General features: G+C 41.2%; 1 protein-coding gene across 2 annotated transcripts in view; it reads right to left on the bottom strand.

Annotated features, from left to right (window-relative positions):
- XPNPEP3 (X-prolyl aminopeptidase 3) overlaps positions 1–15,276 on the bottom strand; it is a 25,480-nt gene extending 10,204 nt beyond the window's left edge. The window contains exons 1-6 of one of the 2 annotated variants that reach the window (XM_081024205.1): positions 15,053–15,276; positions 11,982–12,098; positions 7,832–8,230; positions 6,641–6,843; positions 4,377–4,439; positions 2,882–2,995 (exon numbers count right to left, since the gene is read on the bottom strand). In XM_081024205.1, the coding sequence (XP_080880331.1) occupies positions 2,882–2,995; positions 4,377–4,439; positions 6,641–6,843; positions 7,832–8,230; positions 11,982–12,098; positions 15,053–15,113 (957 nt within the window). In that variant the 5' untranslated portion in view covers positions 15,114–15,276. Of the gene's footprint in view, positions 1–2,881; positions 2,996–4,376; positions 4,440–6,640; positions 6,844–7,831; positions 8,231–8,892; positions 8,959–11,981; positions 12,099–15,052 lie in introns of those variants that run through there. The other variant, XM_081024206.1, reaches the window with a different exon arrangement.
- Between the last annotated feature and the right edge of the window lie 16 nt (positions 15,277–15,292).

Genomic DNA, 15,292 nt, shown 5'->3' with positions numbered 1-15,292 from the left:
GCGACAAGAGGGCCTCCCTGTGCTTGTGTGCTTCAGCTGTTCATTATCATTCCTATATCCACCCAATCTCCCTCCAAGTAATCAGAACAGTGAAATCCTTCCTTAGTCAAAAGCCTCCCTTTTCCCCAGCAATTATTAGTCACCTGTTAAAAAGCATCATAATTTTGGAAACTGGCAGGCATCATGTGGCCCCATTCACCAGTCTCTTTGTAAGGAAAGGAAGGAAGAGAACATCTACTTCTGAAGAAATACTTTTCTTAAATGACTGAATAATCAAGACCTGGACTCTGTGACACTGCATTCAAACTAAGAAGGGGGAAACAGTGTTAGGGGAATTCTGCAGGGACCATCCAGATACGAGAACATGCATTACATCTGTTCAGTTTTTGTGTGCAGAAATATAATCCCTTATTATTCCCCCCACAAGGAGCATCATGTTTGATGTAGATGTATGAGAATGTCCCAGAAGTTCTTTGCTTGGCTTTCTCGAGAGGGAGTCCCTGTCTCTAGATACAGGGTAAGCAGAAATACCCTGGGACAGAGTAGAGCTGGTTTTACTTTAGTAATGTGCATCTCAATAAACCATTCAGGAACAGGGCGGTGTAGTCCTCTTTTTAAGATGTCTTAGTTCTGCTCTTTCTTCACTGCTCTCTTCAATGGGCCAATGATCACACGCCCCTCAAGGACAGGCTGCAAAACTACTTGAGTTTCAGGCTTTGCCATCATGGTGGTTAATATATACAAGTACCAGTCGTGTAATTGGGCCAGACAGTGTGATTATTTCTACGCCAGCAACCCTGATGGTTGATGGCATCAGCCAGACCATTCAGTCGAGTTGATTCATGCAAAACGAGCCACAATAACTTACAGCAAACATGGGACCCTCCAAGCTTATGACATCCGAATAGGGATCTAGTCAATTACCAGAGTTGAAGAAAGGGTGATACAGAAGATGACTGTTTGAAAATATTCTCTAAGGTAGATATTTTCTACACTGACTTGGAAACTGGCTCTGCTCCCTGGAGGACCCTCTTTGCCTTCAAACACATTTTCGTTGCCTCCAGCATCTTTCTTCTACCCTTCACAAATCAACCGATGACACTGGTACACAGTAGGAAATAATGTAACAGCCTTCCCTTAACCTGGTGCCCTGCAAGCGTTTTGGGCTACAACTCCCATCAGCCTCACCTAGCAAGGTCAATGGTTGTGGATGATGAGAGTTGCAGTCCAACAACATCTGGATGGGTTAGGCTGTAGCTAGACTCTAGCACAGTATAGACACATTGGATTCGCAGGACACTTCCACGGTACAGTGGTACCTCGGGACGTGAACGGGATCTGTTCCAGAGCCCCGTTCGCATCCTGAAGCGAAAGCAACCCACGTCTACGCGGGTCATGATTTGCCGCTTCCGCACATGCACATTATGTCATTTTGAGCACCTGCGCATGTGCGAGTGGTGAAACCTGGAAGTAACGTGCTCTGTTACTTCCAGGTCGCTGCGGAGCGCAACCCAAAAATGCTTAACCTGAAGCTACTTCAACCCAAGGTATGACTGTATGCTGATTACTAGAAAAATCTGAAAGGGTGATGTTTGTATAGCTCTCATTCAGAATGGGGGACTCAAATTGTACCTCCAAAATCAATCTACTCCCACACTAGCAAGAAAGGTTAAGTTTAGTATTCATGTGGTCATATAGCAGGAATGGGGAACCTTCAGCTCTCGAGAAGATGCTACATTACAGCTGCCATCACCCCTGATGGACTGGACCGGCTGATGAGAGTTGTAGCCCTGCAACATTTGTTGGGCCACAGGTGCCCCACTCCTGTCATACATGGAGCTGTTTATAATTCACTCTTCAACATAAATAAATCACTCAGCCACCATATCAAAATTCAGCATGTAGCAATTTTTGAAAAGTGTGAAAACCTGACATGTTTGCCTCTTACGGTTAAAACATGAGACGTGAAGTTTAAAGCATAAAAGAGACCAGACATGCCAACACAGAATAAGCCAATCTGCACATGGGGTGGAATGTTGGGCACCAGGAGTTCCGCTGTCTCTTCAAATATTTGCATTTGAGAAAGGGGTGCTTCCAGTAGGAGACAGGTAAAACTGATGCTTGCTGAAGGCAAAAAAATTGGAGAGAAATCACAATTAACAGAAAAAAGACAGGGAATGAAATATTGGCTTATGAAACAAGGCTTATCTGACCAAAACACTATTTGCTCACTGAGGACACAGTGGTATGTTTGGAGTGCTTCTGACATTCTGCACACTTCAAAATGTATTGGGCCAAATAAATCTTGTTTTGGCAGCTTCCGAGATTTCATCACTCCTTTCTTTGCTTGCAGAATGCAAACCTCCTTTACTAAGACACACACACACACACACACACACACACACACACACACACACAGAATGTGTTATGTGCAGACACCCTCTGAAGGCAATTACTATCATTGAACAGTGAAGGTTCAGTTGTCAAACCGAAGATCTTAATGGGAAGATTTGCCAAACAACAGTAGTTTTGGAACCAGTCCACGTGAACTCTGTGAGGACAACACCCAAGATAAATGTTACAGCTTCTCGGATTCAAGTCAGATATGCAAACCTAACAAGGAAAAAGCACTGCAGAGTCACTCCATAGCTCAGGCTTTGCTGAGGCATACTCCTGACCACACCCTCTCCTCTATGTTAAGCTAACTATGGTAAGAGATGGCATGGACACACACCCAGGAAGCAGAGGTCACAACTCTGAGGGGTGCACAAAACAGCAAACATGGGTCAGAATAAAACTTCTCCAAATAGTTTAGCAAGGCTTGAGAGAGATGAAGTTATCAGTAGGTTGCAGTAAGAAGTGTCAGAATCCATTTGGTTACCTTGATGAGCTGGTTGTTTTTCACATAATGCAAGGTGTTGGATCTGTTGCCACCTGCAACCACAGGAGGATAAGCCAAAATATCAGCACCACGAGCCCGGCACTCAAATTCAAACTGGAATAATTAAGTTGGAAATAAGAAAACCCATTAATTCTAGCTCAGGATTGCACAGTGCACATCCGAGCCCTTTTCTGCCTGTGCATTGGACAACAAACCAATGAGGTGTAGAGGATACAATGTTGGGCTTGAATTCACCGGTAGTTTTTAAGCGGCTAAATCAATTACAGATTTACACAACTCCCTTTGCCTCAGACAATTCTCCCATTTGTTGTATTTATCTCCTTGATGCTTCTGATTTGGGCTCACTGGATGAAATGTTTGAAAGAAATGTGGAAAACCAGGAGGCACTTCTAATTCCATTAAGCACATTATCTGTGGCAGGCTCAATCCATATCCTAGCCAATTCATTTCTTATGCAGGGAAGAAAGACTTGTAGGTCTGTACAATGCACAATATAGAACTATTCAAGTCATTATGCTTGTGTGAAAGAAATACACATTCTTGGATATGAAGGTATAAAACCCTCATATGAGAGTGCATATGAAATAAAAAAAATTTTTTTTGACTAACAAATGCAAAATTGTAAACACCTCTTAAGGTTTGTCAGGTTTTTCTTAAACTTCTCTGAAGCCTCACTCCCATGTCTGTTATAGTTTTGAAAGGAAGTAAGTTTAGGGAAAGATGCATAATGAGTTGTGGCAGAGCAAAGGCCTATATTAAGCTCCCATTGTTGTCTTAGAAGGAAAACTTAACAGTGCAATCCTCCACATGTCTACTCATAAGCAAGTCTTAGCGAGGCCAGTAGGACTTATTCTGAAGTATAAGGTATGGTAAGGTAAAGGTAAAGGACCCCTGGACAGTTAAGTCCAGTCAAAGGGGTGAGGCACTCATCTTGCTTCAGGCCGAGGGAGCATACGTTTGTCCGCAGACTGCTTTCCGGGTCATGTGGCCAGCATGACTAAACTGCTTTTGGCACAACAGAACACCAAGACAGAAACCAGAGTGCACAGAAATGCCGCTTACCTTCCCACTGCAGTGGTAACTATTTATTTACTCATACTGGCATGCTTTTGAACTGCTAGGTTGGCAGAAGCTGGGATAGAGTAACAGGAGCTCACCCTGTCACATAGATTTGAACCACCAACCTTCTGATTGGCAAGCCCAAGAGGCTCAGTGGTTTAGACCACAGCACCAGCCGTGTCCCCTATGAAGTATGTGTGCATAGAACTGCTGCCTAAGAGGTCAATGCAATACTAAGAGGGGGATGTTATTGTTTTGTTTTTGTTCTATTTATTTGTGCTTTTATCTTGTATTTTTATCTTGTGAACCACCCTGAGGTCTTATGAAGGGCAGTATACAAATTTAATCAATCAATCAATCCATCCCAACTGCATGAAGAATTATGATGCTTTCTAGGATACTACAAAGCACATACCTTAGCATACAGAAATGCTTCATCCACTGGAGATTTGCTTGCAAACATTGTCTCCACAAACGCCTGTCAAAAAGTCAAATATAGAATAAGCATAACTTAGGACCCAAAAGCAATCTATGGCCTGTGATGACATTCATCTCTACAGCTATTCCCAGAAGGCCTTTACTGCTGGACAGGTCCACCAGAGGTGCCAATAACTGCCTCTTTCACAGCATTTCACAGCCAACACAGTGCATTACCACTACTCTGAATATGGCCACTTGAACCGGTACATAAAACCACCAATGTATGAGCTTAAGAAAGTTGTCCTAAATATCAGCAGAGACTGTGGGTAAGAGACTTCACATGCCACATTTTATGACAATGACCTGACCCCAATTCCCCACACCCATTTCCCATGCTGGCTTTTGCACCACAAAAGAGGGAAATATTTGTGTTAGGATTGTATACATTTTCAAAACCATACCCCTGTTTCTGTCATTACCCTCAAAAGCTGACAGAGGTTTGTTCATGGAAGTCTGAAACAAAGCCGAGTCAATTATGTACAGCATCTTTCAGTTTCTCAAACAGTTGTTAGTTTGCATCTGTGGTATAAAACCCACCTGGGTCTGGATGTATATCTGCCAGGACTGCTGTAAATACACTCTAATCCTGGTTGAGGAGGGAAATACAGTGGCAAGATTCCAAACGCTTGGGATCTCTTCGTGGCTTTGGGAAAACCACCATTAGTCAGGTATGTCCCCCACATCTAACACCCAGTTAAACAAGGTAGCTAAACATGGGAGAAAAACACATTGCATGCTCCAATACAGATCTCAAGGCAATCTGTCCAGACCCGTCACTACTGGCTTTATGGTACAGCAGCCTCTGGAAGCAGAGCCATAACTACTCAATTCAATTCAAACCAAGCCACAGTTAGCACAAGCCATGGTTTCTGATACTGATCTGCTATCTAATCTAAAGTAGTGATTCTTTACTTGAAAAATCATGCTTAACCTTCATTAATCTTCCGTAATCATGGCTTAATGTGATGCCCGAATTAAGCCCGTATCCTCAGTCACTTGACATCAAACCATCGTTTTCTTTTACAATGCAATAAAATAATGTCCTTAATGAGTAAATAAAGTTGCAAAACTTATCTAAAGCAATGGTAACAAGTGTCAACACAGCAACACAGTATATGCCAACAAAACAAAAAGTTGTAAGATTAAGAGCAATAATCGTGTCGGATTTACTTATAAAGCCCCTGATCCACTTTCACAGGCTTTGGTACCCACTTGTGGGTCCCAGCCCATAGGTTGGTAAACCCTGTTCTAGAGAAGAAATCTGAATGTTGGAAGATTCTGGACAGAGAAATGGAATCCACCACTACAATACATAATTCTGAACATCAATTTGGATAGCTTTAAAAGGGGTTAAAAGAATTCATGGAGAATAACACGACCAACTGCTGATAGCTGTGCTGGCTGTGTACCACCTGCAGTGTTTGAGGTGCCATGCCTCTGAATACTAGTTGCTAGGTAAACAAAAGTGGGAGGACTGTTGCATTGATGTCCTGTTTGAATGCTTCCTATAGGCACCTGACTAGCAACTGTGCGAACAGGGTGCTAGAATAGATGGGCTTTTGGTCTGATCCCGAAAGGCTCTTTTTTATTCTTAGTAATAGTCCCATTTGGAAAAGGCGAACCAGGAATTACTATCATTAAATATATTGTTATAAAAATCTATAGTCAAAGCGCATGTTTTCAAATTTAATTTGAGATTGATCTTATTCCACAACATCAGAAATCATTTCCATAATGGATCATTATGGATTTGCAAAAACCAGTTCTGCTTCTTAAAAATGCCCCTCAAAGTTTATTTCAAAACACTGCATTCTAAGACCAACCACGGGATGTCACTAGATAAATAACCCAAGATGGAATTGGCTCAGATTGTGAAACTAAGTAATAACGAAGAAGATCAAGTACATTTGGTTCCCACCTGATTGGTGTTTTGTTGAATTACTTTGTATGAAATTAATTGTTGTGTTAGCCAGTAAAGGTCTTGCCGTATTGGAAAGCTTAGTCTACAAATGCCTTCCCATAAAATTGAAGAATGTATTTTCCTTGGGATTACCCACTTATAAAAGAACAGTCCCCAGAACCATCCAACCAGAAGCAACCCAAGTTTGTCCACATCTCATCTCCCCTTTGAAAAGTGTTTCTGCACCATGCCAGATTTTCTGTTAACATCCTGTTAGGCACAACTGCCTTGTCCCATACCTGTGATGTCACCTTGCCAGCAATCTTCATTCTCTCAATCTCTGCAGCAGATTTAACCAGTCGTAGGTTTTGCACTAAGTGCCTGATTGCTCGGATACGATTCTTGCTTCTAGCTTTGACTTCTGCCAGGTGTAGCAAGTAATCAGAATGGAGTTGTGGATGCACAGGTTTAGCAAAATCATACCAAACCATACTAGATTCATCTGTGAAACAGAATATAAACACGTTAGTTTAATTAGCCATATATATCTTGGGGGAAATCAGTACTTTGAAAATCTGCCTGAAAGGAATTGGCAAGAACTACTGTATTGTTGAAACTATTCTTTCTATTCTAATGTACCATCCACTTAGAAACAAAATTGTATACTTATATCTATTATCTATTTTGGAAAGTTTGCCTGTTCTCCATGCATCTGAGGACAACACTTAAGGTACCTTAACCAAGTTTTACATGATGGTTTCTGAGATCAAACAGCAGGTTTTCATCTCTGTTTGAATACAATTTTGAATCAAGGTAGCAGACTGAACCTTTCAAACCTGCACTGATTTTAATACTTAAAATTCCCAAGCAATGCTGGGTATGAGGCTTCCAGCTAATTATAAGCTGAGAAAATCATAGAGTTGGAAGGTACCTTGGAGGTCATCACACCCGCCCCGCCCCCCCGGGTCAATGTAGGATCTAAAATGCAGGATACAATTATAGATATTTCACAGCAGAAAATTGTCTGTGTAAATAGGATATCCACTTTCCTCAATGTAAATATGTCATCTAATCTTATGGAAAACCAGGCCTTTGGATGATATATGTCAGAAAGAAGTAAGCCTGTCAAGTGGACACATTATTCTTCCCTAATAGTCATTATTCAAATAAAGGGATCCTGAAGGGACAATGCAAATGTTTGCCACAGTACTGAAGACTTCTGTGATTTTTCTACTATATTAGTAAAGATTCCTGAGCCATAGGCCATCCAACAGCCACAGGAGAATCTAAAATGTTGATTATGTAACTTTTCTCAAATATTTTTAAAGGGGTGGGGGGTGGGGAATTACAACCAGGTAGCTGGGAGCACAAAATTCCTTTGCATGTTTCCACTATGCTCTCCACCTGTGAGCAACCTGCCCAAAGGCTTTGTACACCCTGCCGAAACGCCTACCAATCCACATCTCCTATATGTTTCTTCTTCTTCTTACCTTTCAATTTAGCCACCAGGTGCCTAAACTCTTCTATGGTATATGCTTCATCCACGCCCGTGAGAGCCACTGCCCCGTCTGTACCAGACCGCGGTCCATCCCACAGCTCCCTGCTTGGATCCCGCCGTGGGACAAACAACAGAGCTTTGTGGGATGGCAAAGGTTTGCCAGGCACAGTCTGTAGCACCAAGATGCTGTCAGGCTCCTGGAACCCGCACAAATACAGGAAGTTAGTGTCCTGGTGGAAGGTGTATGGAATATCATTGCTCATGTAGTAGGTGGGATTGGATAGCAGAATCACTGTGTGGTCCATGCCTGGCACCTCTTTGTGTATCTGAGCCATCAACTTGTGCCTACGGAGAGCATACTCCACTTGCGACAACCCCGGTGTTACTTCTCCTGTGAACAGAAATCAAAATAGCTATTCTTGTTTCAAAAACACCTCTTCATTCTGTTAATTTTCTGCGCTATGCTGCTAAGCAGCAAATTTTCCTCCTCTAGCATGTCATTGCTCCTCTCAATTGACTCTCCTTTCCACCTCATACCCTCTTTTCTCCTCATCACTATTCTTTTCCCTACTCCAAGGTGGGAAACTTGCTGGACTCCAGCTCCCATCAGCATCAGCCAGAATAACCAATGGCTGGGGTGATGGGAATTACAGTCCAGCAACATCTGGAGGGCTACAGGTTGGCTACCCCTGCCCTGCTCCAATGTGTACACATTCTCAGCGTATTTCACAGTCATGTGTAAGAAAGAAAAGCTCCATTTGAAATTAACTAACATTAATTCTCAAGGCATTCCACAAACTAACATAAGGATATTAATTTTTAGATTGGAGAATAGGTGATGATGGAGAAAGAAAATAGGTACACTTTAACCCAATTGAAATACTACACTTTTTCAGCTTCTGGATATTGAACAGGCAATGGTAGTGCTGGGTGCAACCTTTAAGGTGAAGTCAGAAGAGATATTAGATTGCCCAGTGAAAATTTCTCCAAAACTTATCAAGCTTTTAACAGTGAACAATCATCGGACTATTTTTAGTATTATAAGCTATGTACCTAATAGCTCCAAGGAAAAATTCTCTTTCTCGGAACTGCAGATTTAATCTGTCAACCACATTTTATCTGCAAAGAATGCAAAGTACAGAGTCTTTTTAACACAACTGGACTGAAGAAACAAGAGCTGCTGATTGCAAATGAGGTACACTCTTGGCATAATCTATGACCACAATCCTGCACTCGTACATGTTAATGAAGTTAAGTGGGACGTTTTATGTGAGAACTGCACCCTTAGGCTACAATCCCTAAGCAAGCTTACATGAAAGGAAGTCCCAGTGAAAATGATAGGAGACTAATGCTGCAAGCAGTTATATGAGGTTCTCAAGCCAAAGGTCTTTGCCTAGATGTTTATGCTACCTGTTTCATATGGCTACCTTGCATTCAGAATGTTTTCCTTTACAATAATCTGGGTTGCCTCTAATGATCCCATGAGTGGCATTCTACTCCTAGAAAGGTCACTCCCAACACCTGCTAATGAAATGGGGTGGAGGCAACCTCTGCTCATTCCAGCCTCTGCACCTCTGCTGAAGGACCCCCCCCAGAATAGCATGGGAGGTAGTGCAGGCAAGAGGTAGAACTGGTGAAAATTATGCCTCCCACTTCCACTAACAGGTGCCTCCACTGGATCAAACCCATAATGAAGAAAGTACAGTGCAGACTGAAAAGTACACTTAGAGACAACATGCCAGTGAATTCCAGTTGCTGCAGGAATACAGTAGGGAAGGGTTGTTTTCTTCATGTTGTGTTTGGAGGCTTCCTAGAAACATTTGGACACTGGGAAGCATATTGCTGGACTACATGTTCCATTAGGGCCTCTCTTATGTTGGAATGGAAGAACAAGGGTTCAGTTTTATAGTAATCCAGTAATATTTTGTCCTAGTTTGCAGACCACCTGAAACCACAATTAAGCTTTAGTATACTTGCAACGTGCTAAATATGGGACCATAAATGTGGACGCTTCGCTCCTTCCTCACCATGGCCACTGCCATGCTGCTTGGAGCTAAGCCCTGCTTTGGCTTCACATCATGTCTGAACCTAGTTTTATGGTTTGTCTCTTTCCATATATAGCATGAGCCTGGGTTCAGACACAATGCAAAGCCAAAGTATAGCTTAGATTCTGGCAGTGTAGCAGCTGCAGCAAGAGTGGAGAAGAGAATAAACTGGATGTTATTTTAGTCACATGCAAGAATATGTTCACCTTTAAACCATACAGTGGTACCTCGCAAGACGAATGCCTCGCAAGACGGAAAACTCACAAAACGAAAGGGTTTTTGGTTTTTTGAGTTGCTTCGTGAGACGATTTTCCCTATGGGCTTGCTTCGCAAGACGGAAACGTCTTGCAAGTTTGTTTCCTTTTTCTTAAAACCGTTAATACAGTTGCGACTTGACTTCGAGGAGCAACTCATAGCACGCGGTGTGGTAGCCTTTTTTGAGGTTTTTGAAGACTTTGGTGATTTTTGAAGCTTTTCCAAAACTTTTCCGACACCGTGCTTCGCAAGACGAAAAAAACCGCAAGACGAAAAAACTCGCGGAACGAATTAATTTTGTCTTGCGAGGCACCACTGTACTTAAAATGACATGTGAACCAGCCCATAGTAATGTAATTTTAACTTACTAGTAGAAAGGTAGGGTATAAAATAATACACAAATAACCACACAGTGCATTCCGATACTAATTTGATTGAACTCAGTGGGACTCAAACATGCATGACAACAGGATACATGTTTGGAGAGAGAGGCAAATCATAGAATACAAATGGAAAATAAAGGTGTTTGAGATAAAGGAAAAGGATTGTCACTTTTGGAAGAAAGCATGGTTGAATAACAATGAGTTTCAAGTGTGGGTGAATGATTCCTTTTCTGGAACACTGATTGCTAGCTATACAGTCGTACCTTGGACCTCGAATGCCTTGGCTCCCGAATAAATCGGCTCCCCAACGATCAAAACCTGGAAGTGAGTGTTCCGGTTTTTGAACGATTTTTGGAAGCCAAATGTCCGCTGGGGCTCCCACAGCTTCCGAAGCCGCACTTTGGTTTTTGAATGTTTGGAAGTTGAATGGACTTCCAGAATGGATTCTGTTCGACTTCCAAGGTATGACTGTACAATTAAATGACGGTCCCAGGCCTAATTTACAAATGTCAATCAAGCAGAGAGGTTTTTTTTATTTACAAACTTTTTTATCCCACTCTTCTGTCAGAAGCACATCAGTAAAATGACCTAAAGGCCTATTGGAAACAAAACTGTCTTCCCTGTCCACTTGAAGACTCATAAATATGGGCCCAGACTGCCATGGGAAGGTATTCCAGATTTTCGGTGCTATGATAAGGAAGGACCTGACATTCTGCCCACTTGCAGCAACTCTGAAGGTAGGAAAATATGGAACTGGTGTTCAGAAAAGTTCTAAGGGAAGGAAGTAAGTTCTGTCAATCATAAAAACTACAGTGGTACCTTGGGTTAAGAACTTAATTCATTCCGGAGGTCCGTTGTTAACCTGAGGTAGCACTTTAGCTAATGGGGCCTCCTGCTGCTGCTCTATTTCTGTTCTCATCCTGAAGCAAAGTTCTTAACCCGAGGTACTATTTCTGGGTTAGCAGAGTCTGTAATCTGAAGCGTCTGTAACCCGAGGTACCACTGTATGTGGAATTTTTTTTCTGCTGCTGCTGTCATGGAAATATTTGTTTACTGTACCTGCTTGGTTTACATATTGCCTTTGCTCACACATGTACACTTTCCATTCTCCCATTTCACTGTTCTATACTTAAAACTTTTGCTGTATTTATCTCAAGTTTTATCTCATATTGGGATGCTCTATTATTTTAAGCAATGAGTCTGAACTGATTGAGAAATGCATACACAGGGATGATACCTCTTTGGAATTTTAGGAAATACTTTCTGAAGGTGAATTCCACTAAGGATGTACAATTTTCCTCCTCTTCATGCAAAATAAAAAGAATCTAATGACACAGCTTAGAAACTAGTGTCCGTGGATGCTATCCTATGCAAACATGGCAGGGAGTAAGTCCCACTGAATACAGTGTTTCTTACCTCTGAGTAAATATGCTTAGGACTGTACTGAAATGATCCTTACCTGGTTTCAGAAGATGTGGATGTGTGAAAGGGCTAGGTTGACCGAGGTACCGGTTTGGAATCTTCCTTTGCTCAACAGGCTGGATGGACAAATTCCGAAAGAAACAGAACTTGCAGTCTAAAAGAAAACAGCTGCATTGTGTTAAGCTGAAAGACCTTTCTAGGTGTAATACAGTCAAGTCACACGCTTGCCATTCTTAAGAACTGTTCTTTTCACCTTTCTTCTAAGGCAAATCCACATGGAATAACCTGCAGTGCAAGCCTATAAATGTCTACTCAGATGTAAGCCCCACTGAATTCACATGTACTTACTCCAAAAAGTAGCTATGGATGGCAGATTCAAAAAGATTTAAATCTTCAATTTACTTACAAATGTGACAGAACAGAATTGCACAAATTCTCTTTAACTTTCAGAAAGGACATCACTTTTAAGATTTTTGTTTGTCTGTCCTCAGTATTTATTTCCATCTCAAAGGCTGCAAATACCTTAGCCATGGAGCTTACCCTCCTTTTACCAGGGTAAGGTTAACTGATACTCTTCTACTAGAGGGGTAGGAAACCTGTGATTATCCAAACATTGGTGCTCTCCAGCTACCATCAGCCCAAGTCTGTATGGTCCATGATCAAGGATGCTGGGAGCTGCAATCCAATGACTTCTAGGGAGGGCACAGGTTCCCCACACCTGTTCTACAATATAACTAAGATATTGCAGTGATGCTTCTATTAACTACTAACCATCCTTTCAAAACCATACAATGAGATTAAAGTGTGTGTGTGTGGGTGTGGGTGTGTGTGGGTGTGTGTAAGAATGTGACTGTATTGCAAGTTACATTCTGGTATTCCTTTTATCTCTTCCTGTGCAACACAGTATTTTTAGCAGTATTTGTTTTGTAAGGACACAGTCCTAACTCTCCTCTGCCCTGGTAGACCTTGTAATGCTTATGTTTCTCTTCCTTGAAACTGAGTAGGGAGTACTACATGACACGAAAACATTTTACCATCTGCCCAATTATTAATGCACTCTTATCAATATAGATTTTATTCATATGCACTTGGAATATACTGAAAATATTGAGAATCAGACTTATTTGAGGGGGGCGGGTATCAAAGTATTTCATTCAAGTGCCAAAATACTACGTTTGAATAAACTGCTAACATTCACAAGAGTGGGCAACTAGGTGGGTACATAAAAATTGCTAATAGACATCATTACAGACCAAGAATACAATCTAGAGAAAACCAGTAGTAGCTAATAGACATCATTACAGACCAAGAATACAATCTAGAGAAAACCAGTAGTAGCTGAGGTTGAAATCCTGTGCATAAAAACCATTGAATTAAGTTGGGTTGGGGATGCCAAACTCTGCAAAGGGCTGCAGCTGTAGAACCCAGTCCCTGCGTAGGTTCAGGGTCTCCTATACACACTTCCTTAAGAGCAAGCCCAGTTGCACACAATAGGTGTTTCCGAGTAAATATGCATGAGATTGGACTACATACTCACTGAAGTTAATGGAAACTAGAGTGATGACTGTCTACTAGAAAGAATTACCCAATTATTACCCCTCATAAATCTGCTCAGGAATGCAACTTTTCAGCTTTATACTTTGCATGTTTACTCAGAAACTCAATAGGACATATTCCAATATAAGTACTGTATGAATAGGCTGCCCACATTTTCATGTAGAAATAAATCCAACAGAATTTAAAGGGTCTACCATTAGTAAACATGCAGATGAATACAACCTCCCTCACCGCTTGCATTTTGCAGCAGCATCCCCAGGTGCAAATACTACTGAGCTCCGTAGAACTTTCTTCCTGGAAAGGGTGCTCAGGTCAACAAACTTAAGACCCAATCCAGTCATTGCATTCTCAGAAGTCCCACTGAATTCAATGGAACTTAATGCTCACATAAGTGTTTGCAGAGGATTGCAGCCTGATCTTATGCAGAGTTGGGCATGCCTAAGCCTGCTGATGTCAATAAAGTTAAGTGTACCTTGTACTGCATAGAATCCAGCTACCCAGAGAGTTTGGATTCTCTATTTTACACCATAAACTAGCAATTCAAGCATAACAAGTTTTTAAAAATAAATTTAATTTTCCTTTTAAATAAAACTCAGTGTGATCATACAGGTTTTCCTATCATATAAATCTTCATTTTTTACATTTTGGAAGGTGACATACAGTATAGTATGAAAAATATAAAAGAACTAGATTATCTTTAGCATTCACTTTCTCAGTTAAAAACCTTTAATGTATGTCCTTTTAATCTGTACCGTGTAACAGATTGTTTCAAAGGTTGACAAGGAAGCTTAACCTTATTATTTTTTTTCCAATTCAACAATTCAAAATTAGTAAGATAAACAAAAGACTTTGAAACAATGGATATTTTTATTTGCTTTTATAGAATTGCACAAAAATATATCAGAAATGTACAAATGGAAGGGCCAAAATAAAGAGGTTTGAACAAATGCAAGTATAAGAGAAACTATACCAGGTAGTTTCACAAACTACACAAAAGACATAAAACTAAAATCCAGCCATGCTTGAAAACACAAGTCCACTAATCTCTGTGTGGAAGAGTTAAAACACATAATTTCTCCAACTGAGAACAATGAGACTTAAATGAGTATATAACTCAGCTAATTCATGGCCAGAAATGAATTAAGGTAACGAATTTCAAATTAAATGAGAATTTCTACTACATAATATTTTGGTCCTATCTTGAGATTTTAATGAATTGCATTGTCTGAAAACCATGCTCTTTTTTTTATGACCTCAGTTCTGAATTCAGAAGTTGATGAAGTTTTAGCGACCCTAAACATCCGAGAACCTTTATCTTTTGTCTTTATATGAAGTCTTCCGATTAACCTAATATGACCTTCTGAAGATTTTGTGTCTCATCATAGAAATATATTTTAACTGGATTAATAACCCAGTTACATAAACTGGTTTCCGTTGTCCATAGTGGAAACTAAAGTGCACACACAGTGGAACCGAGTGCCTAGCATAAGGAACTTCCACCCTCCCCAGAACGAAGGAAGCTCATCTTTAGAAGGAAAGAAAGTCTCTGACCTGAAAAGCTGCACATGCCCCTTACAGGCTGCATAAGTCTCTGTGCTAGGAACAACACCATGGCTGAACCTGCAAGGACAGCACCCACCACTACAGGGCGATCTCTGAGGGGAAACCGGCGTCCCTCTTCCTCTCTTTCCCAAGTCCCCACTCCCTAGCATGCCAGCCTAAACTAAGCTCAAATAGACCACAGGCACGTTGAGAGGACCTTCTCCGCTTTGAGTCGAAGTTTGATAGCGT

This window comes from Podarcis pityusensis (assembly GCF_964106645.2).
Source record: "Podarcis pityusensis genome assembly, chromosome: 10".
Classification (NCBI taxonomy): Eukaryota; Metazoa; Chordata; class Lepidosauria; order Squamata; family Lacertidae; genus Podarcis; species Podarcis pityusensis.
This window is presented reverse-complemented; position numbering and strand designations above follow the sequence as displayed.